Source organism: Sporothrix brasiliensis, assembly GCF_000820605.1.
Source record: "Sporothrix brasiliensis 5110 chromosome Unknown Cont13, whole genome shotgun sequence".
Classification (NCBI taxonomy): domain Eukaryota; kingdom Fungi; phylum Ascomycota; class Sordariomycetes; order Ophiostomatales; family Ophiostomataceae; genus Sporothrix; species Sporothrix brasiliensis.
This window is the reverse complement of record NW_024467132.1, coordinates 64,066-91,526: the sequence shown is the minus strand read 5'-3', so window position 1 is coordinate 91,526 and position 27,461 is coordinate 64,066. Positions and strand designations below refer to the sequence as shown.

At 56.7% G+C, this 27,461-nt stretch overlaps 9 protein-coding genes across 9 annotated transcripts; 4 read left to right on the top strand and 5 right to left on the bottom strand.

The window, feature by feature from the left end:
• Nucleotides 1-585: 585 nt before the first annotated feature.
• On the top strand, nt 586-1,991 carry SPBR_03486 (phosphoserine aminotransferase; the record flags this gene model as incomplete). Its single annotated transcript, XM_040761777.1, has 2 exons — nt 586-1,514; nt 1,607-1,991. The coding sequence occupies 2 exons, from the start codon at nt 586-588 to the stop codon at nt 1,989-1,991; spliced, it is 1,314 nt and encodes a 437-aa protein (XP_040623052.1).
• Nucleotides 1,992-2,888: 897 nt separating this feature from the next.
• SPBR_03455 (protein phosphatase 3, catalytic subunit) lies at nt 2,889-4,731 on the bottom strand (the record flags this gene model as incomplete). Its single annotated transcript, XM_040761746.1, has 2 exons — nt 2,889-4,453; nt 4,548-4,731. The coding sequence occupies 2 exons, from the start codon at nt 4,729-4,731 to the stop codon at nt 2,889-2,891; spliced, it is 1,749 nt and encodes a 582-aa protein (XP_040623051.1).
• Nucleotides 4,732-6,175: 1,444 nt separating this feature from the next.
• Nucleotides 6,176-7,919, bottom strand: SPBR_03462 (Trimethyllysine dioxygenase; the record flags this gene model as incomplete). Its single annotated transcript, XM_040761753.1, has 6 exons — nt 6,176-6,255; nt 6,316-7,239; nt 7,328-7,388; nt 7,458-7,524; nt 7,581-7,598; nt 7,666-7,919. 6 exons carry the CDS (start codon nt 7,917-7,919, stop codon nt 6,176-6,178), a joined length of 1,404 nt encoding a protein of 467 aa, XP_040623050.1.
• A 1,077-nt stretch (nt 7,920-8,996) lies between these two features.
• SPBR_03448 (alkaline phosphatase D) lies at nt 8,997-10,971 on the bottom strand (the record flags this gene model as incomplete). Its single annotated transcript, XM_040761739.1, has 2 exons — nt 8,997-10,783; nt 10,926-10,971. The coding sequence occupies 2 exons, from the start codon at nt 10,969-10,971 to the stop codon at nt 8,997-8,999; spliced, it is 1,833 nt and encodes a 610-aa protein (XP_040623049.1).
• A 1,094-nt stretch (nt 10,972-12,065) lies between these two features.
• Nucleotides 12,066-12,842, top strand: SPBR_03530 (uncharacterized protein; the record flags this gene model as incomplete). Its single annotated transcript, XM_040761821.1, has 3 exons — nt 12,066-12,218; nt 12,276-12,464; nt 12,552-12,842. 3 exons carry the CDS (start codon nt 12,066-12,068, stop codon nt 12,840-12,842), a joined length of 633 nt encoding a protein of 210 aa, XP_040623048.1.
• An 858-nt stretch (nt 12,843-13,700) lies between these two features.
• Nucleotides 13,701-15,866, top strand: SPBR_03438 (SNW domain-containing protein 1; the record flags this gene model as incomplete). Its single annotated transcript, XM_040761729.1, has 4 exons — nt 13,701-13,844; nt 13,921-14,494; nt 14,567-14,647; nt 14,731-15,866. The coding sequence occupies 4 exons, from the start codon at nt 13,701-13,703 to the stop codon at nt 15,864-15,866; spliced, it is 1,935 nt and encodes a 644-aa protein (XP_040623047.1).
• A 2,914-nt stretch (nt 15,867-18,780) lies between these two features.
• On the top strand, nt 18,781-20,008 carry SPBR_03506 (endo-1,3(4)-beta-glucanase; the record flags this gene model as incomplete). The annotated part of the gene is made up of 2 exons (XM_040761797.1): nt 18,781-19,086; nt 19,187-20,008. 2 exons carry the CDS (start codon nt 18,781-18,783, stop codon nt 20,006-20,008), a joined length of 1,128 nt encoding a protein of 375 aa, XP_040623046.1.
• A 518-nt stretch (nt 20,009-20,526) lies between these two features.
• On the bottom strand, nt 20,527-21,411 carry SPBR_03524 (uncharacterized protein; the record flags this gene model as incomplete). Its single annotated transcript, XM_040761815.1, has 2 exons — nt 20,527-21,174; nt 21,235-21,411. 2 exons carry the CDS (start codon nt 21,409-21,411, stop codon nt 20,527-20,529), a joined length of 825 nt encoding a protein of 274 aa, XP_040623045.1.
• A 684-nt stretch (nt 21,412-22,095) lies between these two features.
• SPBR_03410 (ubiquitin carboxyl-terminal hydrolase 7) lies at nt 22,096-26,026 on the bottom strand (the record flags this gene model as incomplete). Its single annotated transcript, XM_040761701.1, has 6 exons — nt 22,096-22,205; nt 22,275-22,719; nt 22,807-25,017; nt 25,115-25,571; nt 25,648-25,795; nt 25,876-26,026. 6 exons carry the CDS (start codon nt 26,024-26,026, stop codon nt 22,096-22,098), a joined length of 3,522 nt encoding a protein of 1,173 aa, XP_040623044.1.
• Nucleotides 26,027-27,461: the final 1,435 nt, after the last annotated feature.

The following is a 27,461-nucleotide window of genomic DNA, read 5'->3' as shown; positions in this document are numbered from 1 at the left end:
TGCCCCGTTTGCCGCCGAAACGGAAGGACCAGCCCCCACACGTGTGTCGATGCTCTTGTTCGGCTGCACCTACCCCACGCCGTGCCTTCCCACCCCCGCGACATTTGTCTTGCGAAATATAAATCTGGGGAAGGAGCCCAGGCGTCTTGTGCAGCGCACATTCTGCTTGCGAAATAAAATGAGTCACGTCATGGCCGCTGGTTGGCTGGTGACGGCTGCAGCCTCAGTCTCTTTGGTATTGGGAGCCAGAAACGCGCTGGATCAGGCGCTGTTCCGACACCGGCTAGTTGTGTCTTGCTGTGCGCTTTAATCGCTGCTAAAATTCGAATGGCGGGGACAGCAAGAACGACCCAACACGTAATTCAGGCGTCCGATGTGTCAATGCCTTAAAAAGCGACGGTTGCTCTTTCCACGTTGTAATTTGAGTCCTGAGTCACCGGTCCTCCTCTTTCTTGTCAATCGATCGTGCCTTCCTGTTCAAGCGTTTGTACGAGGACGTGTTCAAACGGCAACCAGTGCACCTTCCTGTCCGCATCGTCTCCGCCCCACTATCGCCTGTGAGAGCTGCGACCACATCTCCCAAACATGCCTGGACGCAACGACATCACGTACTTTGGCGCCGGCCCTGCCCTGCTGCCCACCGACGTCCTCGAGCGTGCGGCCGCCGCCCTCGTCGACTACAACGCCAGCGGCCTGGGTCTTGCCGAGATCTCCCACCGCTCAGAGCCCGCTGCGGCCATTGTACGCGACGCCCGCGCCGACCTCGCGACCTTCCTCGACGTGCCCACCGACGAGTATGAGGTCATCCTGCTGCAGGCCGGCGGCACGGGCGAGTTCTCCGCCACCGTCTACAACCTGGTCGGCGCCTGGGTCCTGCGCGAGCGCGCCAAGCTGGTGGCCCAGGGCCTGCCCGACGACGACACGAGCCCCGAGCTGCTGGCGGCCCTGCGCGCCAAGGTCGACAGCGAGCTGCGCCTCGACTACCTCGTGACCGGCAGCTGGTCCCTCAAGGCCTACCAGGAGGCCCAGCGCCTGCTCGGTGCCGACAAGGTCAACCTGGTCGCCGACGGCCGCAAGGAGACCGACACCCGCAGCGGCACGCCCAGCAAGTTCGCCGCCATCCCCGACGAGGCCGCCTGGGTCGGCAAGCTGTCGCCCAACGCCGCCCTCGTCTACTACTGCGACAACGAGACCGTCGACGGCGTCGAGTTCCCCCGGTTCCCGCCCGCCCTCGCGCCCTCGGCCGGGCACACCACGGCGCCCGTCGTCGCCGACATGTCCAGCAACATCCTCTCGCGGCCCGTGCCCGTCCGCAACTACGGCGTCTTCTTCTTTGGCGCCCAGAAGAACCTGGGGTCCACGGGCATCACCGTCGCCGTCGTCAAGAAGAGCCTGCTGCCGCAGCCCTCCGCCGACCTGCTGCGCGCCCTGCACCTGCCCATTGGCCCCATTGTGCTCTCCTACGAGACCATTGCCAAGAACGACAGTCTCTACAACACTCTCAGTATCTTTGAGTACGTTTTTTTTTTTTTGGTCCTCGCTTCGCTCGCTTTTTTAGTTGCTTTTCCTCGCTGTTGCTTGTCCTCGCTTGTACTAACGAACCCAGTGCCTACATCGCCGGCCAGGTCCTCAAGAAGCTCCTCGCCGCTTTCCCCGACGACAAGGCCGCCGGCCAAGAAGCGGTCGCCGTCCGCAAGGCCAACCAAATCTATGCCGCCCTCGACGCCCACCCGGACGTCTACCGCATCGCCCCTACCCCGGCTGTCCGCTCCCGCATGAACATTGTCTTCCGCGTGATTGCCGGCGCCGACGGCGGTGACGCCGCCGAGAAGGCCTTCCTCAAAGAGGGCACTGCGCTCGGCCTGACGGGCCTCAAGGGCCACCGCAGCGTCGGCGGCATCCGCGCGAGCAACTACAACACGATCAGCGAGGCGGGTGCGGCGAAGCTGGCCGCGTTTATTGACGACTTTGCCAAGAAGAACAAGGCTTAAGGTAGGCGAGGTGGAATTAAAATAAAAAAAGGCAAGTAGCACCGCATAGGAGGAGCATCTACTAGGACTTGAATTTATCTTGAAGAAATGAGGTAAGGAAGTGGGTGCGAAAGGCAGCCAAACGTGTGTGAAAATAGCGTTTTGATTATACTGCTTCATTTGTTGTGGTTTTATATTTTTGAAAAGCCCATTACCTCGCTAGGTTGGTCTTTGACATAAACAGCCTCATTTTAGTATATTGCCAACAATAGTACATGTTTTTATATGTCTGCTGGTGTAGAGTTTACAATGGAAATACGTAGTTTGTGTATGCATTTTATTTTTTTTATTTTTTTTAAAAAAAATGGTACAGCGATGAAAATCACATTTTCTTTTATTTTATTAAATTCCAATTTTTTATTTTATTGTTTTGGATAACGAAACCTTTTCGATTCACAAAATTAATTATTCAAAACAATAGTGTTTTTCTAATTCACCTGTTTACTTGAAAGATCCGCTGTGTAAAACGTAAAAATAGACACGGTTGTGCACATCATTCCTCAGTTCTTTTTGACCCTCACTTCTTTTGATTGTTCCTAAACCAAATTACTGAATAAAAAGGATACATAGATTCGTTACCCCGAGAGCCCGAGAAGAATATGACAAAAGGCATGCGCAATACAAGAAACAAAAACTATTTAATATAAATGAGAGGGAAAAAAAACAGAAACAAGATTCATGGTAGGGCATCGACAAAATCGTTCCAAGATAAACAGCCGTCCGAAGTTATGACCACGATGGACAAGACAAAAAAGGAAACCATAAGCTACTTCCGTCGTGGTATTACTTGCGGTCACTGTCGTATCGTTAGTGTCTGGACAAGTACGCGGTGTAGAGATGGACAAGGGGACCGTGTACTTACGTGCTAAGTCGTCTTGAGAGGGTGTGCAGCTTCTTGTCGTTGTCGGCCTCCTTGGTGGCGCGGTCGAGGGCCTGGGCGCGGTCCTCTTCGTTTTGGCGGACGACCTCGTCGTGGCTGGGGGGCAGGCGCTCATTCTGCAAATCAACCTTGCGGGCGTCCTCGAAGCTGCTGATGGCGTTCTTAATGCCCTCGGCACCGAGCATGAGCGTGCCCGCGGGCAGACGGCCGCCGGCGACCGTCTTGAGCTCGGTGACGCGCTCCGACTCCTCGCGCAGAACCTGGAAGACGCGCGACAGGCGGCCAATGGCAAGAATCTTGTTCTTGATGGCGCGGCGCTTGAACTCAATGGACTCGGGGTCCATGCCGGCCGTGCTGCCGAAGCCGGGCGACGTGGGCGACGTGGTGCCGCCGCTGACGGACGAGGGCGAGGTGATGGCGCCGGACGAGGGCGAAGGCAGCGCGCCGGCGGCCGCCTCCTCCTTGAGCTCCTCCTCGGAGCAGGTGCTGAGGATGGCAATGAGCATGTCCGTGATCTTCTCGCCGACAAAGGGCAGCGACCACGTAAAGACGTCCATGAAGTTGGGCAGCCAGTAGGGGTGGGGTGTGCAGTTGAACTGGCGGATGTTCATGACGTTGTTCTCGTACTTGAGGACGGCGGCCTTGTTGTTGTAGACGTCGAGGTAGTTGGGGGCTGAGAAGATGGTCATGACGCTGGGGAATCCGGTGGTGCGGGTCTTGCGGTACATGCGGTAGCCGGCGTCCTGGGCCTCGTGGGCGCGGATGATGGACAGCAGGTTGTTCTTCTCCAAGAAGGCGCAGGCGGCCTGGTACGAGAAGAAGTAGGAGCAGCCGCGGACGTGGTTGTGCAGGAAGTAGTCGCTCGTCTTCTCCTGGCCAAAGTCCTCGAGCGGGTCCGCCCACAGGATGTCGCACATGAGGCCCTGGGTCGGGGGCTCGCGGAAGCGGTCAATCTTCTTGAGGTCGTCGAGGGTGTGCAGCTCGGGGCTGAGGCCGCCGTGGATGCAGAGGAACTGCTTGTTCATGACGGCCGCGAGGGGCAGGGAGCAGAAGGACTCCATGCAGGCGTCGTAGACGGTCTCCGAGTACTTGTGACGGCACTCGAGCTTGAAGGTGAAGTAGTCGGTCAAGTGGCGGCACTCGTGGTTGCCACGCAGCAGCCAGAGCGTCTTGGGGTAGTGGATCTTGAGCGACCAGAGGTAGAGGACGCACTCGATGCTGAAGTAGCCGCGGTCGACGTAGTCGCCCAGGAACAGGTAGCGGGTCTCGGCCGGGTCGCCGCCGACCTCGAAGAGCTTCATGAGGTCGTAGTACTGGCCGTGGACGTCGCCGCAGACGGTAATGGGCGCGTCCATCTCGAGCAGGTTGGGCTCGGCGCGCAGCAGCTCGGTGCCTTTGCGCAGGATCCAGAGGGCCTGCTCCTCGGTGAGGCGGCCCTCGCGGTAGAAATGCTGCTTGAGGAAGGCGATGTTGGGCTTGGTGTGCGTCTCGTCCTGGAAGAACTGCTCGTCGGTGGGCTTGTATGTTGCGGGTGCTTGGACGTCTGCAGAGAGGAGGGAGAGGCCGAGGCAGAGGTTAGCATTCAGCATGGTTTTCGGTGTGATGTCAAGGGGAACAGGATGCCCATCGCAACGCACCTTTGCATACGCGCTCGGTCGTGTTGACGCTGGTGCCGTCCTCCATCGTGTGGATTGAAAAGTCAATCTCAGGGATGGGCTTCTTCTCGGTGATGGCACGGATGGCGTTGTCGACCTGGATGTTGCGGCGCTCCTCGTAGGCAGACGGCGCGGGGGCCTCGCCAGCCGGCCTGTCGGGATCCATGTTGCCGCGTGGGAGAGGGGAGGAATACGAAGAAGAAGGGAAGACGGGAGGAGGACGAAGAGGTGGCGGTGCGAATTGAGGCAGCCGGTGGATCAGATCAGTCAACCGTCAGGATGCGCCGGGACAAGACGAAGATGGTCGGTGGCAGAGGCAAGGAGAGGGCCGTGAACCGCCGAGGCTGTCACACGGTCGTCGGGATTCGCTGTTTCTGGGGTCACGTTTCTAGATCACAAAGTAGAACGTCGTGAACGAGGCTCCGCTGGAAATTGCTTTTTTATGACCTGCGTCCCTGCGGCCGGTAATGTCTGGCCTGGGGGTCTGTCGGTGAAGAAGAACTAGCTTGGGTCGACAGCAACAATCGGTGGGGCGCGGGGGCGACTTTCAGGGTCGAGGGGTGTGGGATAAGGGGGGGGGGGCGCGTGCTTTTGGTCGCCAACGGCCGTTGATGATGCAGAGACGAGAAGGGGAGACGATGTGGCAGATGTGTAAATAGGAGAGCGGAGAGGAAGGTCGGCGGAAAGTGTTGCGGAAGGAAGTACTTTGTACGATGACCTCCGCCAGACGCCGGAACAATACTATGGGGCTGGAAAGGCAAGACCGATCGGGCACAAGCGTGTTTGGCACGAAAAATACGGAGTGCACGTATCTTTTAACGGGCAGGTGGCAGGCGAGCAGGTTAGGGGCGTTCGAGAGCAGGAGCGGAGGACGTTCGTTCTTTCCAATGTCCAACGAGCGCTTTGCTTACTTTTTCTTATTTTTTTATGGAGACACCAATGTAAGAAAACAAGGGGAAGGAGCCTGGAACATGATGAAGAGGGGGATATGCACAAGGCAGGAGCGAGGAGGGATGGAGCCTCGAAATGGATTTTGCTGTTTGGCAGACCGTGGCAGGTGCGGAAAGGAGGGGCACGATTGCGAGGCAGACCGTAGGGAAGGAGCTGGCGGCGCTGGCAAGAGAAACATGCGACTTTGGAGCTTGCCTGAGCTAGGGGTGTTTTAGTTGCAATTTACAGTGTATTTATATGCTTGTAGTGTGTGCGGTGCCTGTAACGAGACATCAAAAGAGGAGAAAGTGGCGGCGCCTAGCGAGGTCGGGCGGGCAGCCTAGAGGAAGAAGGTTGGAAGAAGTGGTGCTCGACACTGGGACTTGAGCGAGGCGTTGATTCTGCAGCGAAGGCGACCTCGACCTATTGCAGTGACATCCAGTCGCAAGCAACGGCTGGAGTGAGACATACCAGAGTATCGGAAAGCTGTTGAGGACATCTCGACATGTTTGGTGTAACGCCCTGCTTTCCGGGTTGGTAGCTGTGATGCCACTTAAGCCTTGTTGGACGTTTCAGTATGGAAATCTGCAGGTCTTTTTGATGTATGGCATTCGTCAAATTTAACTGCTTTTGTTTTATATACATTCTACTTTGAGCGCGATTGCACGTCTCTCCACGTTTTAGCCCACGACCTGCTTGAGCACCTCGTCGCGCGGGTAGTTTGTATTGCGCCAGCGTGAAATAAAGTCGTCGCGCGCAGCTGTATCACATGTTAGCCCACAATGACTTTTCGGGTAAGGGTTCAGGACAGAGAGCTCACTGTATCCACCGCACATGCGGCGCACGCCGACAAAGGCGCTGCGGCCGTGCATGACGCGCCAGTTGTCAAAGATGAGGGGCGTGCCCGGCTGCAGCTGGGTCCAGTACTCGACGTCGGCCCGCTTCAGGATGGCCTGCCACGTGCGGGCGGCGTCGTACCAGCGGCCGGGGTCGATGCCGTCGGCGTCCGGCCCGCCAAAGGGCACAATGCCGCGGTCGTCGTTGTTCCACCGGATCCGGTGGATCCGGTTTTGCGGCGACGCTCCAGTGGTTTCGCGGTCCTGCTCGTCCAGCACCTCGATCACGGGATACCGCCGGTCGGGCGACAGCGTGATACCCTGGTTGCCGCTGGCGTGCCAGGGCAGGCGCACGCGCGTAAGAACGTCAAAGTCCTCGGGGTGCTCCTCGCGCAGAAGGCGGGCGGCGTGGAAGCCGTCCACCAGCAGCGAGGAGCCGCCTAGACTGGCGCCCGCCGCCGGCTCCGGCCCGTGGTGGGACAGCAGGTGGAACGCCTGCAGGCCGGCCGGGTCGGTAAAGTAGGTCGTGTCGGTGTGGGCAGGCAGCGGTAGGTTCGTGTAGGCCGTGTCGGCCATGGCGAGGTCGGGCACAAAGTCGTAGAAGCCGCCATAGTGCGTGACGCGGATGAAGGCGATGCGCTCCAGCAGGCGCTGGGTGTCGGCTGGGTCGGCAAACGGCGTGCCCTCAACAAAAGCAAAGCCGTAGCGGCGCACAAGATCCGTCAGCAGGGCAATGCCCTCGTCGGACGACGTGTCCATGACGGCGTCAAAGTGCACTGTGGGCGGACGGTCGGCCACGTTGCTGCCCCAATAGTGGAAGTCGACCGCCTCGGGCGACCGGTGGTTGTTGTTTCGGTAAAAGGTGATAAAGTCCCATGGGTAGTGGCTTTTGTGGTTGTCGCCAGACCCTGTCACCCTGTCATGTCAGCACAAGAAACAGTCCCGGGACGAGGTGACGATACAAGTTGTCGTAAAGATACCGTGATGGTAACGTACATACGACATTCAGGCCCTTGTCGTCGGCCTTGACTTCGAGGGCACGAACATCGGCGGGGATCTGCTTGGTTAGACTTTGTTCTTCATGGAATGGAAAACACTTTGACAGCTTTTGTATGTGCACACTTACTTCGAATGTGTCAAAGTTCCGCTGTGACGTATCCTGGTTGACACAACTCGAGCAACGGCAGTTGTCTCTGTCGCTGTTAGTGGGTTGCTGTGTGGCCATCTGTGTTCAGTATGAAGTGCATACCGTAGCCAGAAGTTTGGTCTATGAAAGTTAGCCAGCGTATTTAGCGTATTTTCGTATAAAAATGATGCTCCGTGACTCTACTCACAACTCGGCTCTCTTCGTGGCCTCGGACGAGGCAATCTTCACCGACCGGTCGGTCGGGGTCACTTGCACGCCGGAACCACTGCTGAAAGACCGAACGGCCCGCCGCTGGGATGGAGCAGTAAAGCTTCGTGAGCAGGGGAGTGGACGGAAGGAAAAGGACCGGGCAGACAGCCGTGCCGCCGGCGTCAGAATCGCAGTAGGCGCCTGGTGTCCCGATCTCGGCAGCAACGCCGGTAGACGGAAACGAACTGGCATGGCGGGGCGCTGGAAACACGGGGAACACACAAAAATATTATAGTCAGCGCGTGTGCTTGTGACCTCGACGGGGTTCAGTGAGAGAGCACTTGGCTTGAGATGTGTCTTTTACAAGTCGTACAACGTTGAAGTTTGCATGTAGTTAGCTATTGCGAGTCAAAAGGCTGGGGAAGGTGCCAAGCTGGAATTCGCCGCTAGGACCTTCCTACTCTGGGCGCACTGGGACGCGCTTGTGGGCGAGCGCACCTGCCGTTAGGTCCTGTTCCTCGGCAAATGACGGACCTCCCGAGCGCACTTACCACTGAGGCTGCCCCTAAAACAAGCCTGTCTCCTGTGTCTCATCACGTGCGTGTCATTGCTTGTTATGTGCCCGCCTTTGCTCCACTGACGCCGGACGCTTTGTCGCGAGAAACAGGTTCCAGTTGAAAGTTCAAGACACCAGCGGGACGAGATCATGTGGGGCCGGCTGCTTCAGACGGTAATGTGTGAGCCACCATATGGCTGCTTGACATCGCTCGTTCGAGATGGTAAGCCAGGCGTGGCTGAGAGTAAATAGACAAATAATGCAAAACGAAAATTGATATCCAAGCTACATCGCCCCTGTAGCAAGACGGACAGCAGGGTTTTGTAGAGAGGACGCTGCCGTTGGTCAAAAGCGTGTAATCCGATTCGTCGTGGAATCCTTTAAATTTATCTCCTGGTAGTTGTCTCCAGGCAATGTACTTGTGGCTATGCTCGTGGTGTTGTTCAACTGCTCTGAGAGCGGTAGCCACGCTTGTATTGCCGCTCGAAAGTCTGTTCCCGAGTCTTGCCCACATGCAGATATTCCATGAATGCGACGAGACGGTAGAGATAATAAATGCTGCTGCAATGTTGTAATATGAAACATAGAACGAGGAGCAACGACGAATGTAGACTAGCACGGCCTTCCAGGCACGACAACCGAAAATTAAACCTGTTATGACAAGAAAACCAAAAGGGAATATCCAAAACAAGCACCCCAACCGCAAGACTCTCATAAGAACTCTCCAACGACAACGAGAGCGCCTCTGCTTCAATGATCCTCAACCTCAGCCTCTATCCCAAAAGCTTGCTCCAGAACGACTTGGGCCGTGACTTGGACCCCTCCAGCGCCTCGGGTGTCTCGAGGATGGTGTTCCATGCCTCTTTGCCGTTCACAAACAGACGGTACTGCAGCCGGCTGTGTGACCCCGCGGCTGCGTCGCCGCGGTCGGTGGATGCGGACGGAGGCAGGATCGTGATGGCGCCAAACTTGGAGTTGCCCCGGTAAATGTACGCAATCTTGACATCCTCGCTGCCCCATTGGAAGTAGCTCGGCACGGGCGAGTAGAACTGGCTCAACGGGCTCGCCGAGAACTCGTGTACGGCCACACTGGCGGGCCAGCGCGCAGGTGGTGCAGCCGGGTCCGACGCGTTGGGCGCCGGCGGCGGGAATTGCGTCGCCGCAAACTCGTGCCGGTCGCCCGACAGAATCACGACGCCCACGCCCTGCAGGCCGGCATCCCACATGGCCTCCAGAATGATTTGGCGCTCGACCAGGAATCCGCCCCACGTGTCGCGCGTGTTAATGCGCCAGTTCTTGGTAAACGGCACCGACGACGCCACAATCTTCCACTTAATGCCGCGTGGCTCGGGCCGCCGCAGAAACGCCAGGAAATCGGCCAGCTGGTCTGCGCCCAGCATCGTCTTGTTCGCGCTGTCAAAAGGCATCGAATTGCTCGATCGGTACGAGCGTGTGTCCAGCATGAAGAAGCTGGCCGGGCCCTGCGAGAACTCAAAGTACGTGGCACCCGCCCGCGCGCCGCGCAGCAGACCCCCGGCACCTGCCTGGCGGGCCAGCGGCGGGTTCGCCGCCGTGTGGTAGTGGTGGTAGGGGTCCACAGCGGCGTGGTAGATACCCGTCTCCCGCTTGTCCCAGTCGTTAGCGATCTCGTGGTCGTCGAGCACATGGATCCAGCTGAGGTTCTGCGCAATCGGGTTCCAGTCCGGCGACGCATACACCTGGCGGTACTTTTGGCGGTAGTCGCTGACCGACTTGCCCCACCAGCGCGGCGTATCGACATAGACAAAGTCACCCAGAAACAGCATGAACTGTGCACCCAGTGACGGCAGCACGCGTGCCAGGTGCCGCGTGCCCGGGATCGCCAGTGGGTGGTCCAGCGGCGTGTACGGCACGCGCGAGATCATGCACGACGTCGCCACAAACGTGAAGTTGCCGTCGTGCAGGGCGGGCGCGACGCCCGCCTTGAGTCCCGACACGAACTCGCCCGAGTGGTTGTTGGAGGTCCGCCACTCATACACGCGCTGCCCCGGGTGCGGGATCTTGACGTTCACCACGACCGTGTAGTCGGTGCTGTTGTCCGTCCACCGCGCGCCGCCGGCGGTCTGCCACAGGGGATTGTCAAACGGCGGCTGCGCGTCGCGCATGCGGAGGTCGATGGAGACGGGCATTTTCGCCTGATCCGGCTCGCGGATTAAGAACTTGGCCTCGGTGTCGGAGACGTAGCCGAGGCGCACAAACGAAAGGTCGTCGGCCGTGATGGCGTGCTCCGAGTACAGGCGGTCGGCTACCAGAGCCACGAGGATGGTGTTGGTGAGGACGGCCAGGAAGGACAAAAGCTTGCTGGGGCTCGGGACACCCAGGAGCAGGGTGCGTAGACCGTTGAGGGGCCTTGGCTGGATGGACGTGGAGCTGGTGATATCAACAACCTCCTCTTCGATTCGTTCCTCGTTGTTGTCGTCGTCCACAACGGCCTTTTCGGCCAACAAGACTTGCATCTCCTTAATAATTTCAGCCTGCGGCTGCGCCAGGTAGCTCAAAACGAATGACGGGATGTAGATTGCTATGAGAGCAAACACAAGATGGGGAATGATCTAGGCAGTGTTAGCGGTGAACCATCGATGGACGACAAGAATACAAGAACAACCAACAGACTCAACATACAGGAATGAGAGCCCATCGCAAGAAAAAGTACGACAAGAAACGGATCAGAACCGACGTCGCCGTCGTAATCTTGGTCTGGACCGCCATGGTACCAGCTTCTGTGTGTCGCGGCCGTTGTGGATCTAGGTGGCCCGATGCGAGTAGAGCACGGCGCAGCGAACGACTTGCTCGACGAATGTAGCTGCTTTCGATCGCTTTGTGGGCGTTCCCCTGTATATGGATGCGGCTTGCTGTCGTCAACGTTTGCCAGGCGAAGCAATCAAAACAGTCCGAGTGATAGCGTTACGCTGGGCATCAAACACTGGTCAGGTTGTTGAGCATCCGCAGTGGTGGGCAATCGTGTTAAACGACAATGCAACAACGCTGGAAGCTAGAAGGCGGCAAACATGTGCAGCTTGGCCTAAAATCTGTTGCTGGTGATGTTTTGTTAAGGTTGAAGAAGCTCAAAAATGAATTGTGAGTTGCGAGATTTGACAGCAGACGAATACGGAAGGTCGAACGGTTGTTCTTTGACATGGGCAGGACGGGAAGGAGCAACGCGCTGGGGCGCCTGTGGGGGATGGGCCAGTTGCCGGAGCTTAATTAATGATATCATTGCATCGGTGGTAGTGGCCAGTGGAGCTTCTTGAAACCCTGCTCTAGGCCAATGTCGTCAAGCTTTCGGCGGTCGTGTTGTGTCGCGCCTTCCCCCATTAGCCCATTGGCTGAGCAGATCGACGAGTGTGTAAGGAGCTGTCCTCCAAGCTCAAGTCGCTGCTTCTCTTCTGTAGCGTCAAATGCGGACCCACTTCTCTTCTGAGCTGGCCAGTTTGTCGCTCCTTCCCCTGAACGAGTTTACTCGGTGCTGGGAAATTGAAAATCCGCTAAAACTGGAAGCTGTATGGTCGTATTACAGGGGCCTTACTTCGCCGCTAATACTGGCCCATTTAACTCTGTAACCATTCGAGCCAGGGGGTGGACAGCAGACCTATCAAGCCTGTCCAGCGTGTCCAGCGTGTCCTGAAGCAATCCCTTTTCAAATGCTCGCGCCGCGTTGTGGGCCATCACAGCAAAATCCCCTTTTTGCAGCATCGCCTGTTTGGACATTTTCACATTCGACAAAACGTCTCGCGTCCCGCACACGACCATCCTCCTCCACCGCCCCCTCTCCGGACGACGACACCAGACAAAAGACACAGAAGATGCGGTTTTCCACAATGCTGACCGGCCTCGCGGCCTGGTTTGCGACGGACGTCACGGCGACGGCCCTGACCTACAAGCTGGCAGCTGGTGAGAAGGCGTGCTTCTACGCGCATGCCCCGACCAAGGGCGAGAAGATTGCCTTTTACTTTGCGGTAGGTCGGCATGTGGAGACGGCACGGAGATGGTGGGCGCTGTGCTGACAACAATAGGTCCAATCGGGCGGTTCGTTCGACGTCAACTACGAGGTCGTCGACCCCAACGGCAAGATTCTGCTTGAGGGCCTCAACGAGCGCCAGGGCGACTTTGTCTTTACGGCCAACGAGATTGGCGAGCATCAGTTCTGCTTCAACAATGAGATGAGCACGTACACCGACAAGTACGTCGACTTTGAGATTTCGGTAAGTCAGGAGGCAGCCCTAGACTCTGCACACACATACCCCATGTCCGTCGCACACAGCTAATGCTTCTCCCCTTCCCTTTCCCAGGTCGAGAACGAGGCCCGCGTGGCCCTCCCGTCCAGACAGGGCAGCTCCAACGAGCAGACGAGCGCGCTGTCCGAGTCCGCTTTCAAGATCTCCGGCCAGCTGTCGACGATTACGCGCAACCAAAAGTACTTCCGCACCCGCGAGAACCGCAACTTCAGCACCGTCCGCAGCACCGAGAAGCGGATTATCAACTTTAGCTTCATCCAGTCGGGCCTGATTGTCTGCATGGGTGCCCTGCAGGTCTTTGTCGTGCGCTTCTTCTTCCAGGGCGCACGCAAGGGCTACGTTTGAGCGAGAACGGCCATCACGCTCTCGCACGCTGTACGAGACGAGCACTTTACATCTTCTTCCACCTTGTGTTTTATTGTTTCCCTTTTGTCTCGATGGGCGTGATGCAAAAACGACTGGCGTACGGTATAAAAACAAATAACGATAAAGAGATGGAACTTTCCGACGCGAGGAACATTGGATGGAGAGCGCATTTGCTGTATTACAGTGTGTACAAATACCACGAGAGATGGCATTGCCACCATGTGAGGAACAAACTTAGAAGGCGTCGACGCAGAGAGCATGCTTTTTTTTAATACAGCCACGTAATGAATGTTCATCGTTGCATCGTGCAAGTCAACACATCGACAGCATGTCACGTGACCATAGCCGTAAATTGTCACATACGTTTCGTAGGACATGCAAATTGTTGTGGTGCCGTCATGTCGTGAAGATTCGTAGATAGTCGAAAGTAGCAAAAGCTTTCATCCATGACATGAATGTGGCACCTTTCAAGCCATAGGGTACAGTGGGAATGCAAGTTCATGATACAGTGTCGATTACAGTGTCTTGTGACTATAAACACAGTACAAATGGCTAGTAGGCCCCACAAAAAAATACCAATCTCGAACCGCGTAGACTTTACTGTGCAGGCAACATCCACCACCTCTGCCATCTTCAACTTGGTGCACAGCGACATACGTCCTCGTCGCCTACATTTGCCATCGTCGTCCGCACTCCTACGTTCGCTCGAATAGTATTATATATTCTTCCACAACAACGGTGCGGCCAGATCCGGCCGACCACATCGCGCTCTCCCAAAGAAGGGAAGCGCGTTGACGACATACGGGACGACACCGACACTCCCTACGGACCACTAACATGGCTTCGATTGCGTCGTCACTGGCGCAGTCGCTGCCCAAGCCCAAGTACACGGGCGAAGACGAAGAGGCGCCGGTGCGGGCACAGCGAGGGCCGCGTATCGTGAGCGCGGCGGACCTGGATGAGACACAGGTGGTTCTGAAGGTGAGCACACGGACGGCATGGAGAGGCACAGACGACGAACCATGGGACCAGTTTCTCGCTAACCAACAACCAACAGCGAACAACGGCACCGCCGTATGGCCAACGACAGGGCTGGCGGCCACGGGCGCCCGAAGACTTTGGCGACGGCGGCGCGTTTCCAGAAATTCCGTTCGCCCAGTACCCGCTCGACATGGGCCGGCCGGGCGCCTCCGCCGCCAAGACCAAGAGCAACGCGCTGGCCGTCCAGGTGGACGGCGAGGGCAAAGTCAAGTACGACGCGATTGCACGGCTGGGCCACGCAGACGGCCGCGTGATCCACACGTCGTTCAAGGACCTGATTCCACTGCGGCAGCGCGCCGAGGCGGGCGACCTGAACCTGGACCGCCCGGACCAGGAGTCGGTGGCCGAGACGACGGAGCGGACCAAGAACGCGCTGGCGCTGCTGGTGAGCGGCGCGGTGGCCGCACAGAAGCCCAAGACGCTGGCGCACATGGGCGGCCAGCGCAAGGAGGCAACCTACGTGCGGTACACGCCGGCGTCGCAGTTTGGCGACAGCAGCACGAAGCAGGACCGCGTGATGAAGATTGTCGAGCGGCAGCGGGATCCGCTCGAGCCGCCCAAGTTCAAACACAAGAAGATCCCTCGCGGACGTATGTTTCCTCTCCCATTGTCCCGCACCGGTTTCGTCCTGTCTACTATCTATCTGCTAACATCGTTTACAGCCCCCAGCCCTCCACCACCCGTCATGCATAGCCCGCCGCGCAAACTGACGGCGGCGGACCAGGAAGCATGGAAGATTCCACGTACGTATTTGCCCCCGCTGTTGTGTTGTTGATCATCCACCCCAATGCTGTCCACCCGCTAATTCTTTTGTTTTCTGTTTCAGCACCCATTTCCAACTGGAAGAACCCCAAGGGCTACACGGTTCCTCTCGACAAGCGCCTAGCAGCCGCTGGCAAGGGCCTCGAGGACGTCACGATCAACGACAAGTTTGCACAGTTTTCCGAGGCACTATTCATGGCGGACCGACACGCACGCGAAGAGGTGCGCCAGCGCGCACAAATGCAGCAGCGTCTGGCCGAGAAGGAGAAGCTTCAAAAGGAAGAGCACCTGCGCGAGCTGGCACAGCAGGCACGTGCTGAGCGCGCAGCCGCCGCAGGTCCCTCATCTTCACGGCGGCCAGGGCGCGGAAGGGCACGGTCGCGGTCGTCGTCGGGCAGCCGCAGCAGCTACAGCGATTCGCGGTCGCGGTCGCGGTCGCGGTCGCGGTCGCGATCGTACGACAGTCGCAGGCGCAGTCGCAGTCACGGCGGCAGCGAAGAGGAGGAGGACCGGGCCGTGCGTGCACGAGAAGAAGCGCGGCGCGAGAAGCGGCGCGAGGAGGAGCGCAAGCTGCGACAGTCACGCATGGGTGCGGAGCGCCGCATGCAGGTGCTGGCGCGTGAGCAGAACCGGGACATTTCCGAAAAGGTGGCGCTGGGCCTGGCGAAGCCCACGGCGTCGGCCGAGGGCATGTACGACTCGCGGCTGTTCAACCAAACGAGCGGCTTCGACAGCGGCTTCAACGAAGACAACCCATACGACAAGCCGCTGTTTGCAGCGCAGGACGCGATCAGCAGCATCTACCGGTCGCGTGGCGGGCCCGGCGGCGCAGGCGGTGACGACGACTTTGACGACCCGGCGGCGGGCGACGCCGAGATGGCCAAGATTCAAAAGACGAGCCGGTTCGGCGAGGCGCTGGGTCGGGGCACGTTCAAAGGCGCGCGCGACGTCGAGGCGCGTGAAGGTCCCGTGCAGTTTGAAAAGGAGACGACGGGGCTGGGCGTGTCGGACAGCGGCCCTGCCGGCAGCAGTGCGGCTGCAGACCCATTTAATGTGGACAAGTTTCTGTCCGAGGTGGAACAAGGACAGGGCCAGAGCGGCGCGTCAGCGGGCGGGAGCAAGCGCGGCTACGGATTACAGGCTGACGGTGGCCCTTCATCACGCCAGCCCAAACGGGCGCGTGTGGAGGACGACGACTGAGCGAGACCGGGCCGAGAAGGGGACAGTGGCATGGTGCTTTTGGCACACATTTTGGGTTGATTTTGGCTGGATAGCATTGCATTCTAGGCAAACGGCATACGTGATTTTCAGCCGAGCATTGTTTCTTGTACATTTGGATTCGGTGATGAGCCATGTACTAGTCTCTGAACAATTGTGTGAATTCTATGCCTGTTATTGAGGCTGCTGTTAGCAACTGTTGGTTCATGCACATGTCGCTTCGCAAATAGCCGTATGGCTGAGCAATTCGGTTCAGCAGCGGCTTGATGGAGTGAAAGACGGGCTCTTTCCAGATCGTGAAGCACGACGTACTTCGTACGTCGAAGTGCCGTTGGCAAACCGTGCGACAGTATGGGGTGATGAATTTTGTAAAGGCTGTTTAGGCACGATCTGTAATTTCGCAGCAATCCTCAGCCGAGTCAAATCTTACCATTCTCGTATTCTGGCCCCGGGTAGTGTCACACACCACGCCACGGCACCAAGTACACACAATGTACGAAATACACTTCACTTCAGCAGTTAACAGGGTGCAGTGAGAACCCAAGATTCGACGTTGCAGTCGTTGCCTGGCCTGCTCCCCACAGAAGGACGTCGGTCACGAAGCGCCAAGAAATCAACAGCCGGCGGGAAGGGAAAAGATCGTGGCGTTTTGCCATGCACGATCTTGGAGATAATAAAAGTGTGGAGGAACGGCAGGCCATCGTGCACAGGTGGCGCCGAAAACCTTTCCGATCAGTTGCTCCTCGTGTTCACAAAATGCCACAAAAGGCCGGCTTCGTCAAAGACCCGTCTTGTCCCAGAATGGAATGCTTTGCGAGGTCGATTGGCTCTTCCAGCGGCCGAACCGGCTCTTCGGGGTGTAAGCCGTGAGACTGGCTTTTCTGTGCCAGCCATGGTAGCATTGGCCCCTGGCAAGCTTGTCCAGAGACGGACCCTCAGCGTCCATGAGTCTGAAGGTCAGGACAGGTTTCGACTTGAGTCACTGGCGTGTCGTTTGGTTTCTCGTGGAATTCTTTCGAGTCGTGGAGAAGCAACCTTCTTCGTCCTTTACGTCGTATTTTGTCGTGTTTGGCCAACACTTCGACTGCCGCTATACCCGAAAGTGGAGGCCAGCCAGCCTTTTGGCGGCTCCCATGGGCGGATGGACCCCAGAAGAGGCATCGTGAAAAGTCGATAAGGGGCAATGATCGGACGTGGAGGAGAGAGGGCGAAGAAAAAAGAAAAAGAAAAAAGGTGACAACCCGAAAGGGGAAAAAGCGTTGAGCAAGCCAACGTGGACGGCGGGTGCTTGTGGGAAGGAGCGACTGGCTGCCGTGTAATATCGCGGGCATGTGGAATACTTTCCACCATTGCGGCATGCATTGCGACGGATGGATCGGCTTGGCAGAAAAGATGCTTTGCGGTACTACGAGCTGTTGTTCCTTTGCAATGACATGGTTATACGCTGCCGCTTGTCATGATGGAGTCGACTGTGAACAGTCAGAACAGTCAAGATGTTTAATTGAAGGCGCCCATTCGCTGTTGCCGTATTCTGTATCCTACACGGTCCCTGGATTTTCGACAAGGGTACGACGCATGGAGCAGGTGCGATCGCCGCTTGACGAAAGTCCACAGCTCAAACCCGACAGCCACGGGAGACCAGGTTCGGTGTCAGAATGCCCTGACGCTCCTGCATCGAAAAGGGGATCAATTGCCCGGAACGACCTCTTCCCATGGTGGCCACACAGTAGTCGGGAAGGTGCCCGTTTTTGTTCCTTCCTGTTCCTGGGACGGCAACCGCGGATGCATTGTTCGACAGAGCTAAGCCTTTTGTTTGTTCTCAAAGTTCCACTCACCAGCGCTTGATCTCCCTAGTGGGCGCAATGGCGGCCGCGCCTTCCCCTTTTCTGTCGAAACGTGGGTGTTGGGCGCGTCACATACGTTGTATTGGAAAGTTTTGGGTCGCCCCTGCCTTTCCTGACTGCTGGTTTTGTTTACTGGCTTTGGCCTCTCCGTACTTTATTTTCAGTCACTTTTTCGCTCCCCTTTTCTGCGCCAACACATGCCATCGACCATCGTCCTATTTTTGGACATCCTTCTCCCTTTCTGCACGTCGCTTTTGCGCTGCGTCTCTTGTTGTATTAGCGGTCGGTGAGTGAAGCCGAGCCACTGTCAGGCGGTTCCCTATCACATTCTGCGTCTGACTTGGGGCCCACTTGCATTGCGTACGCGGCTCACACCCAAATGGGAAGGAAGGGTCTTCCTCTCTTCTCTCATCCCTTTGTCGAGCCTTCCCTCCGCCACGCCGTCGGTCCTTCTTAGCGATAACGACGGTGGATTATTGTAGCAGTGACAAGAAGCAGGAAAGACCGAAGCGGCACTCTGCGTAATTACTATGTAGGCACGCCCCTGCCGTTCGTCAATTATTGTGGGCAGGAGGGTTACTTGTGACCTTGTCTCTTGTATCTTTTTCCGATGGTGGGATGCCCTCTCTTTCTCTCTGTCTCCCTTTCTTCATATCTTGGTCAAGGCCCCATTTCTTCTCCTGTTGCGCATCGCATATCATAAACGGGTCCGAGGGGCGCGTCCTTTTCTACCTGCGAATCTGAGTCGTCGTATGACATACACGGTACTTATGTTATGAGTATTTAGTCTGTTTCTTTCCACCGGCTTTTCGTGATTGGGCACTGCCTTTGTCTGGCATCCCATCTTCTTGTCCTTTGCTGAACGACGGTCTTAAGCTTTGTTGATGTCTTGTTTTTTATTCTGTTAGTTTCACTCGTTGAACACCTCTGGTCGCTCGCTACTTTGCGCTCGCTTTCCCTTCCCAAGTCTCTTTTCACTTATACGCCTTCGTTCCTCGTCATCTCGACATCCCTCGTTTCCTCGTCTTCGCATCCATCAACTCCTCACCAAAATGGGTCGCAGGTACTACGAGGAGTACACGGCGCCGTGGTGGAAACCGTCCGGCTGGACCAAGAAGGTCTGGGCACTCGTCATAGGCAGTATCACGGCCATCGTTGTGATTGTGATTGTGGTGGCCGTTGTTGTTACGCGCAACAATGCCAACGCCAACAGGTATCCCGACTACAGCCAGCTCAACTACACCCTCAAGGAGACGTTCTCGGGCGAGTCCTTCTTTGACAACTTCAACTACTTCACGGGCTACGACCCGGCCTCGGGCTTTGTCCATTATGTTCCCAAGGAGACAGCGACGTCGTTGGTACGTTTCGAGCCGTGCCGCACCCCATCACAGATTCCTTCGTAGGTCCTATCACGAGATGCGACATGCCTTTGCTGACATGCTTGTTCTTTTCCTTTAGAACCTTACGTCCGCTTCGAGCTCTTCGGCCGTCGTCAAGGTTGATACGTCTGTCGGCCCTGGCTCGACGCCCGATGCCTCGACCGGCCGCTTCTCCGTCCGCCTCGAGTCCAAGAACCAGTACAACAACGGCCTCTTTATTTTTGAGGTCAAGCACACGCCGTACGGCTGCGGCACGTGGCCGGCGCTGTGGCTGACAGACCCCAACAACAACATCTGGCCCGCGCATGGCGAGATCGACATCATGGAGGCGGTCAACCTGGCGACGACGGGCAATATGATGACCCTTCACACCACAAACGGCTGCACCATGGAGTCGGTCAAGCGCCTCATGTCCGGCACAGTCGCACAGACGGACTGCTACAACGGCACCAACAACAACGCGGGCTGCGGCGTCGACGGCAGCGCCGCGACGTTTGGCACGACGTACAACTCGGACGGCGGCGGCACGGTGGCGGTGGAGTGGCGCGACGCGGGCATCCGCATGTGGCAGTTCACGTCCGGGTCGGTACCCTCGGACATTACCGCCGGCAACCCGAACCCCAGCGCGTGGGGCACGGCGCTGGCCGACTTCCCCAACACGAAGTGCGACATTGGCTCGCACTTTACCAACGCCAGCATCATTGCCAACATTGACCTCTGCGGCTCGCTGGGCGAGGCCAAGTACCCAACGTCGAGCTGCCCCATGAACTGCGTGGGCAGCCACAAGTGCATTGGCGGCTCGTCACCGACAAACTGCACGGACTACGTGGCGAACAACCCAGCGGCCTTTGAGAATGCCTTCTGGGAATTTGGAAAGTTCCAGATTTATCAGACGTCGTAAGGAGGGCACACGGTGATGAAAAGCATAAATTTGCTTTACTTGTATTTATTTTTATTTATTTTTTTCGTGTCGTCTGCAGTGTTTTATTTCCCCTCTTGCGTATGAAATTTGGTGTATACAACGAGCGTTTAATATATTTGCATGCTGTTTTCACAAAACTTCTCCTTTTCATGTATTCGTTTGACAAATAAGACGGAATCGAAACGATTGTGCGTTAAAGACAATATATATATACAGGGACAAAGCAGCGGGAAGAGTTGTTCTATCCATAAAATCGTACAACAAGCACAAGGAAGATTTCAAAACATATTCTCAGACATGTCTTCCCAAGGCCTTGTGCCATTTCCCATCTGCAGCCCCAATTTTTGCGATTTCCCGAGAGAAGAGAGAGTGCCCCATCCGTATCTATATGCGACCAACGCCTCTAACCAAATAAAAAATCAATAAAGGACAGGCTGGAGCAGGCTCCTAAGATTTCATGCTTTGTTTCTCTTTTCCTTTTCTGTTTCTTCTTCTTTTTAATCGTCACTCGGTGGCATGCGCAGGTACGCGTCGATCGCCGCCGAAAACGCCGCAAAACCCGCACAGCCAATCGCCGCCGCCTGCGGGCCGGCGTTTCGCGCCAAAATCGCACCGGTCAGGCAGCCAGCTGCCACGCCGTTGCCCATGTCGTTCTTGGCCCGCAGGCCCTCGATGCCGCACTCGATGCCGGCAAAGAGGGCGCCGACGGTACCAAAGTTCCGCGCACTGGAATAACTGCGGCTGCCCATATCGCGGAAACCCGTGGCGAGCTGCTGGCGCAGCGGGATGGACGGCGGCTCTACGTAGGCGGCGGCGGCGCCGGACACGGGAATGCTGACGGCCGGTTTTGGTGCCGACGTGGCGAGTGTTGCTGGTTTCAAGGAGGATGTGGAGGAGGATGTGGAGGTTGCTGCCGCTGCCGACGTCGAGGCGACTGTCGACGTTGTTGCCGCATTGGTGGCTGCCGTCGTGACAGTCGTCGGTGCTGCGGCGCCCGCGCCAATGACCGTCTTTGCCGCTGTGCCGGCGGCCCCAGTCGTGGACGTCGTTGCTAATGACGCTGCCGCCTTGCCACCTGCTGCTGCCGCGTTCGCCGCTGGTGTGTTTGTCGGTACCGGCGTGTGGTACGGCGTGTCGTAGGCCATCTACAAACCGTAATGTCAGTCGCAGTCACGAGACACAGTCGCAAGGGACAGTGGACCGACCGATGCCATAAACAGGCCGAAAATTCCACCAAGGGCAAACCCGGCCACGCCCGACAAGGCCGTCTTGGCAAAACACGAGTCCATCACGGCCTGCATCCGCTTCATATTCGGGTCGTTGGGGTCAATGCCCGGCGAGCCCGCGCCCGCGCCGCCAAGGCCGCTTCCGGGGAAGTTCATGATGTGAGGGACGAAACGGGCAAAGGGGAAAAAAAAAAAAAAAAAAAAAAAAGGTATCGCTCAGTCGTTGTCCCTGTCGAAAACAGAGTCGGATGTCGCTGCTCGTTCGTTGTCGTCAGTTGCTATTGTTTTGTTGTGCAGCCCCTCCTTGTTAGGATGTTGTAAATTTTACTATCGCTCTATAGATAGTGCAGGGAGGTGCCACCCGCATACTTTTCTTGCGCTTGCCCCAAGGAAAAGTTCTTATCGCATCTAGCCTTTCTGCCGCTTCTGACCGCTTTCATTATCACTACAACGGACAGCTACTTCGTACAACTTACACAGTAAATACAAGTCATAAATCGAAACGACGACATTGCTGAAAATGATAATTCTGCTCTTCGTCGGAGCGCCCTAGTAAAGATGAAAAACAAAGCGCGAAGCATTGTAAAATGAATATCCATAACAAGAAAATACACAAAAAAAAACGTGGACTGGTATGGTGCCCTAACAAACAACCCGCCCCCGTTTTATACGATAAACACCGCCAAGAGATACCGTCCCCAATCCCAAATGCCCGAATTGCGTCAGCCCCAGGACACCCACGCGCCGGCAATACCAATCGCTGCGGTATGAGGTCTGCTGTCTGCTGTCTGCTCCAGTTTCGCTCCATAATCGATACAGATGCTCCGTGTAGAATAGACTCTAGTGGAGGAACAGGTCTTCTATTCCGTTCCTAAGGCCCCGCGTCCTATCCACATGATCCAGGCCGAGGAAGTCGTCCTCTTGCGTCGCCAAGTCCCAGAGAATGTCATCTACACCCGTTAGTTTACTGTCAGGCCAAGGGATCGAAAGGAGCATGCATGTGCTCGGTATGGTCTTACCATCATTCAGGTACTGGGGCTTGGAGTACGGCATACGACGCACAAGCGCAAACTTGATCTTCTCAAAGCTCTTGCCCTTGTAGCCAGTGCGCGCCTCCAGGCGCTTCCTCGTCTCGCTAAACGGCTCGTTCTCCTTGAGCAGGAAGCGGAAAGGGATGCCGTGCACCTTGCTGGGCTCGTTGTGGAAGTGGAAGACCTGGATGACCTGCGGGTCCTCGGCCTCGAGCTCCTCGGGCGGGATGCGCTCAGCAATCAGCTGCGAGTAGTCGTTCAGGCTCAGGACAGGGTAGTCTCTCGGCAGCACGCGCGAAAATTTGAGTCCGCTTGTTTCGTAGATGCGCATCCGGCCGCCCTCGGCCTCGTCGGGAATCTTGGCCTTGCGCACCAGAGCCTGAATCAGGTCTTCCGTGTTGCTGTTCTTGCTGACGAAAAGGTCAAAGGATTCCTAATCGGTGTTAGCATACGTGACAAGGCTGAGGTGGAAAGGACTCTGAGGCGAGGACATAACAAAACAGAAAAGACAAAAACTTACGTCCTTGGAGATGCCGTCGCTGAGAAGAACAAGTCTAATGCCCTTCTTCGTCTCAAGCTCCGCCAAGCTCATCTCCAGCACCTCAAAGTACAGGGCGTCTGCCTTCTGCGACGTGCCGAGCGTCGCGTAGCCCTGCGGACTCAGGATGGTGTTCAGGTTCTGGGCCACGCTGCGCTTGACCACGGTTCGCGGGCTGCCCGACGCATTGTTGTTGACAGTGTAGAACCGCAGGTGGGTCGGCTCGACTTGGAGCTGCTCACCGACGCGCTCGCACAGCTGGTCGTAGGTGATGCGGACATTGAGCAGCAATGCAAACGCCGGGTACTCGTCCGCATTGCATCGTGCAGGGTGCGGCATGAACTGGACCTCTCTCTTGTGAAGCAGGAACTCATAGTACGTCTTGGCATCAGTGAAGTAATCCCACTTCTTGGCCACAGCCCCTGACTTGTCGGACGACTTCTCGCTGGTCGTCTTACGATCCAGAAACGACGACCGTTCCGACGACGACTTGCGCTCCGAGTACCGCTGGAAGCAAATCACATCACCGTCCTGCAACTCCGCGGCTTTCAGAGACTGCTTGGCTTTAAGTGCCTCGATCATGTTGGGCTTGATTTCTTCCCAGAGCAGGAGCTTGTCCCCATCAGTGAGCTTATCACCCCATCCCATCTTCTTCATGATGACCGGGAACAGCTCCTCGACCTTCTTTTCCTTGCTCAAGTAGACGTGCGTGATGCCGGTAATGACCTGTTGTTCAATGTTAAAGTACTTGAGGAAGAGAAGGATCAGGTCGTTCTTGACGACCTGGCCGTTCGGCTGGCTCTGATATGTGGGCCAGATCGCCTCGCCGTCCGGCCCGACGTCCTCCGCCACCTCGGCCCACACACGGAGCATATTGTCTCTATGCGAGGATATCCGAGTGTACGTCTCTTCGACGGTCAGGTGCGTGTCCATGATTGGCTGGTCCGGACGAATCGTCTTGTTTTGACGGTTGACCATCACCCAGAGGCGCACCCGCTTCGGGTCTTGCGACATGTCCTCGGCAATCGTGGCAATTGCCTCCTCGACTGTTGACGTACGCAATAACCGGTAGATGCGCGGTGCGGACGCGTCGGTGTCGGGCAGGCTGTCGAAGCTGGTCAAGTCGAACCCGGTGTGCTGCTGGAAGGTGTGGTCGGTAATAACCTTCATGCCAATGTACAGGTGCTGTTCATCGCGCTCCTTGCGCTTCGCCTCGCGGAGCTGGGCCTCGTCCTCGAAGCGGGTCTGGATATGCCTGGGAATGTCCGTCTCCAAGACGGGGGTCAGGATCTTCTCCACGCGGGACTGCCGAATGTACACGAGCATGTAGGCACTGTTGGGCCGCATGATCGGCATCTTCTTCGTAGTGCCTTGCCGCATGTACGGGTTCTGCAGCGGTGGATAGGCACCGCCGTAGTTTTCCTCCAAGACTTCGCGCTTCGTCGCCTTGGTGACCTTCTCGTCGTCGTAGCGGTAAAACCATCCATCCTTGGTCGGCTTCAAGAACGCATAGTAGTGGCCGGCATCCAGCTCACCACTGTGGACGAGGACACCATGCAGTTGGTACGTCCAGGGCTCGGACTTGTCGGCGTCTTCAGACAAGTACGGTGCAAGGTCGATGACGTCGGGAAACTCGTGGCGGTCATTGACCTTGGTTGGCGCGTCCTTGTAGTAGTCATAGAGGAAACGCTTCAACTGCAAGTGCAGAACGTCGGGGAAGCTCTGGAAGATGACACCCTTGTTGGCGTCTTGCAGCTGGTGCTTGTCGCCGGCAAAGTACTTGTTGTCGCCGTCCATCCGCTCGACGCTGATGTAGTCCTCGAAACTGGCCTGTAGGTCCTTGTTGCCAGTGACGTTCAGCTGGATGTCCCAAAAGTCCTCGATACGGCTCGACTCATACTCGACGTTGATACACGAGATGTACGTCTTGACCTTGCCACTAAAGATCTTGGACAGCAGGTTCTCGTCGGCCGTGCCCTTCATCTTATTTTCCATGCGCTCCATCAGCTTGCGGCACAGTTCCTGAACGTCTTGCTGCATGTAGATGTGTCTTGACTCCCAGCCGAAAGATTTTGTGAGCTCGTTTGTGCCGACGTCTGTTTTGGAGGTCTGCAGCTGGTAGAATAGTCGCTGGAGCGTGTATGCACTGTTGCTAAAGGTTTCTTCGGACTCCGTAGGAATGCCGTAGATGGCCTAGATTGGTGCGCGGGGGGGAGGGGTTTGGGTCAGTTATGCCACGCTTTGCGACGCGTCAAAATCGATGGGGAGAATAAAAACGGTCAAAACTCACCTTGCGGAAAGCGTTGGTAAAGTAAAGGGACTGCAGAAGGGAGTTCAGGTAGCATGTGGCGCCCTGGTTCTTGAGACCAACGAAACCCGTCTCCTTCTTGGAATCATAGTTGACAAAGCTGTGCCAGAGCGCACCGGTCTCGTCCTCGACGACGCGGACGTAGGCGGTGATGTTGACGGACTCGTTCTCGATCATGGGCCGCTGACGGTCCTCCCAATTGTGGAGCATTTTGCGCAGCTCGACAAAGCGTGTGAAGCCCCAATCGCCCTCGTCCTTTGTAAAGCGGTGATGCGCCGTATGCGTCGCGTATATCATCGGGTCGTTGGGGTTCCAACACACCAGCGCAAACTGGACACAGCACACCCAGTCATCCGGGATCTCGCTCGGCTCGAACCCGTGCTCGAGGTACACCGATACATAATCGACGTTGTTGCCGTGCGGGAAAAGAAGAATGCGCCTGCGAGGAGAGGTCGGTTTAGTATTCCGCATCTATAATGTGAAGCCGCAGGCGCGACGTCTTCGGGTCAACCTACCAAGGAAAGCCGCCAGCCTTGAAAACCGGACCATGTTCCTTTTTCTTCAGCGAGCGCCAGTTGTCGACCGTCCATGTGTCAACAACATCTTCCAGGATGGGAGGTTCATCGATGAGCGGCGTAAGCACCAGCTCCTTCATGGAGTCGACTAAAATCCAGCTGGTCAGTATTCCAACTCCAATCGTTCTCTGATGGCTGACAAACAAGAGAGAGGTTTGTCGGACGTACAGTCATTCGCGAGCGGCTGGTCGGGGTCCGTGTCCATCTTGGTCGTCGGGACCTCCGACGCAGGTGCAGTCGCCATCTCATGGTCGGAGCCGCTATTTGTCAACGTGATGTCGTCGGTCTCCATCGCGTAGACGTTATCTTCCGGGTTCATGTCCTACGAGAGGGTAGCATGCGAGTTTAGCCAAACGGACTTTGACCTTGCCAAGCGCAGCGGTCGTGGGGCCGGGATGAGGGTGAGAGGGTGGGAGGGTGCGTTGCAACAATGTGGAAAAGAGATTGACACCGCGGCCAAGCGTAAAGCAACAAGACCTCGATTGTGAAGGGCGGCGTGGCAGCGTAGATGAGCTCTGAGCTGACGGTCGCGTGAAGTGTGACGTGCGAGGCGCAGCAACAGCCAATGGGTAGCTCGAGGAAGCAAGGTGAATGCAAGAGGTGACGGGAAGACGGGGACGGACAAATCGTCAAGATGCGTAGGTGACGAGGGTGTAGGTGAGGAGGAGAGGTGTGGCGTGGCGATGCTGCAATGCTGTAACGTGGGCAAGAACAATACTCACCATGATAGCCGTGTGTATAGGGCAGGTACGCTCTTGATTCGAGACGGAAGGCGGTGGCCGAGGTGGGTAGGGAAGGAGAGCCCGGTGCCGGCGTTGGCGAGTTGGAGAGGAAGGAAGCAACGACGACGATGCGACGTCGGTACGTTCTCAAAGACGGCAGGTGCGGGTGGCGGGTTTGCGGCTCGAAGGAGGCAAGCCACGAAGCGTGGCTTGAAGTCGGAGGCCGAGGAAACGAGGGGTATCTGCCGAAGAAAGGCGCCTCAAGACACGAAGAAAAAGAGATGTGACAGTGAACAACAAAAAAAGGAGGAAGCGTAAGGTCACCAACACAGAAACCAATGTTCGTTGTGTCCTTGGAGCCGACCAAACAAATGCGAGGTTGAGGAAGGAAGCAGCAGAGAAGGCAAGCCGCTGTGACGCGAGCCAGAGCCGGCGGAGGTATGGAAGGTGCGATGCAGACTGGGTCCCGCAGAGAAAATTTGGTAGGCAGGCGTGGATCGTGGGGCGACCTTACAGGCGGGAAGGGGGGAAGGGGGCCACCGCTGACTATTTGTTGGGATGCTGGCTGGTCGTTCCTACCAAGCACGGATGAGCTTTGCTCTTGCCACTCGCTTTTTCAATTGTTTATTTATTTTTGGAATTTTGAACGTGCGTGCCAAATGTGAGGCAGGTCCGAGAGATCGAGACGGTAAGAGGAAGGAGCTGTGCGCACAGTTGGGGTCAATGAAAGAAAACATCCAGGCAAAAGCAGACGACTGAACAGTATAATGAGAGCAGAGCATGGACAAACAGAGAGGGCGGAGAGAAATGTGGCGAAAGAGAAGGACGAGGCAAAGGCTGTGCATGCAAAGCCCTCGACTACGACATATGTGCCAGGCGTTCCGAGCCAAGGCAGCGCAGTAGAGATGATCGGTACATGTATCAGCTGCAAAACTAGGTGTAAAAATAAGTATCCACTAACTGCATACTCGGAGTGTAGGTCTACCTACGCCGTCGCCTGGCAAGCCTAGCCAGGCTTGGACCTTCCCCATG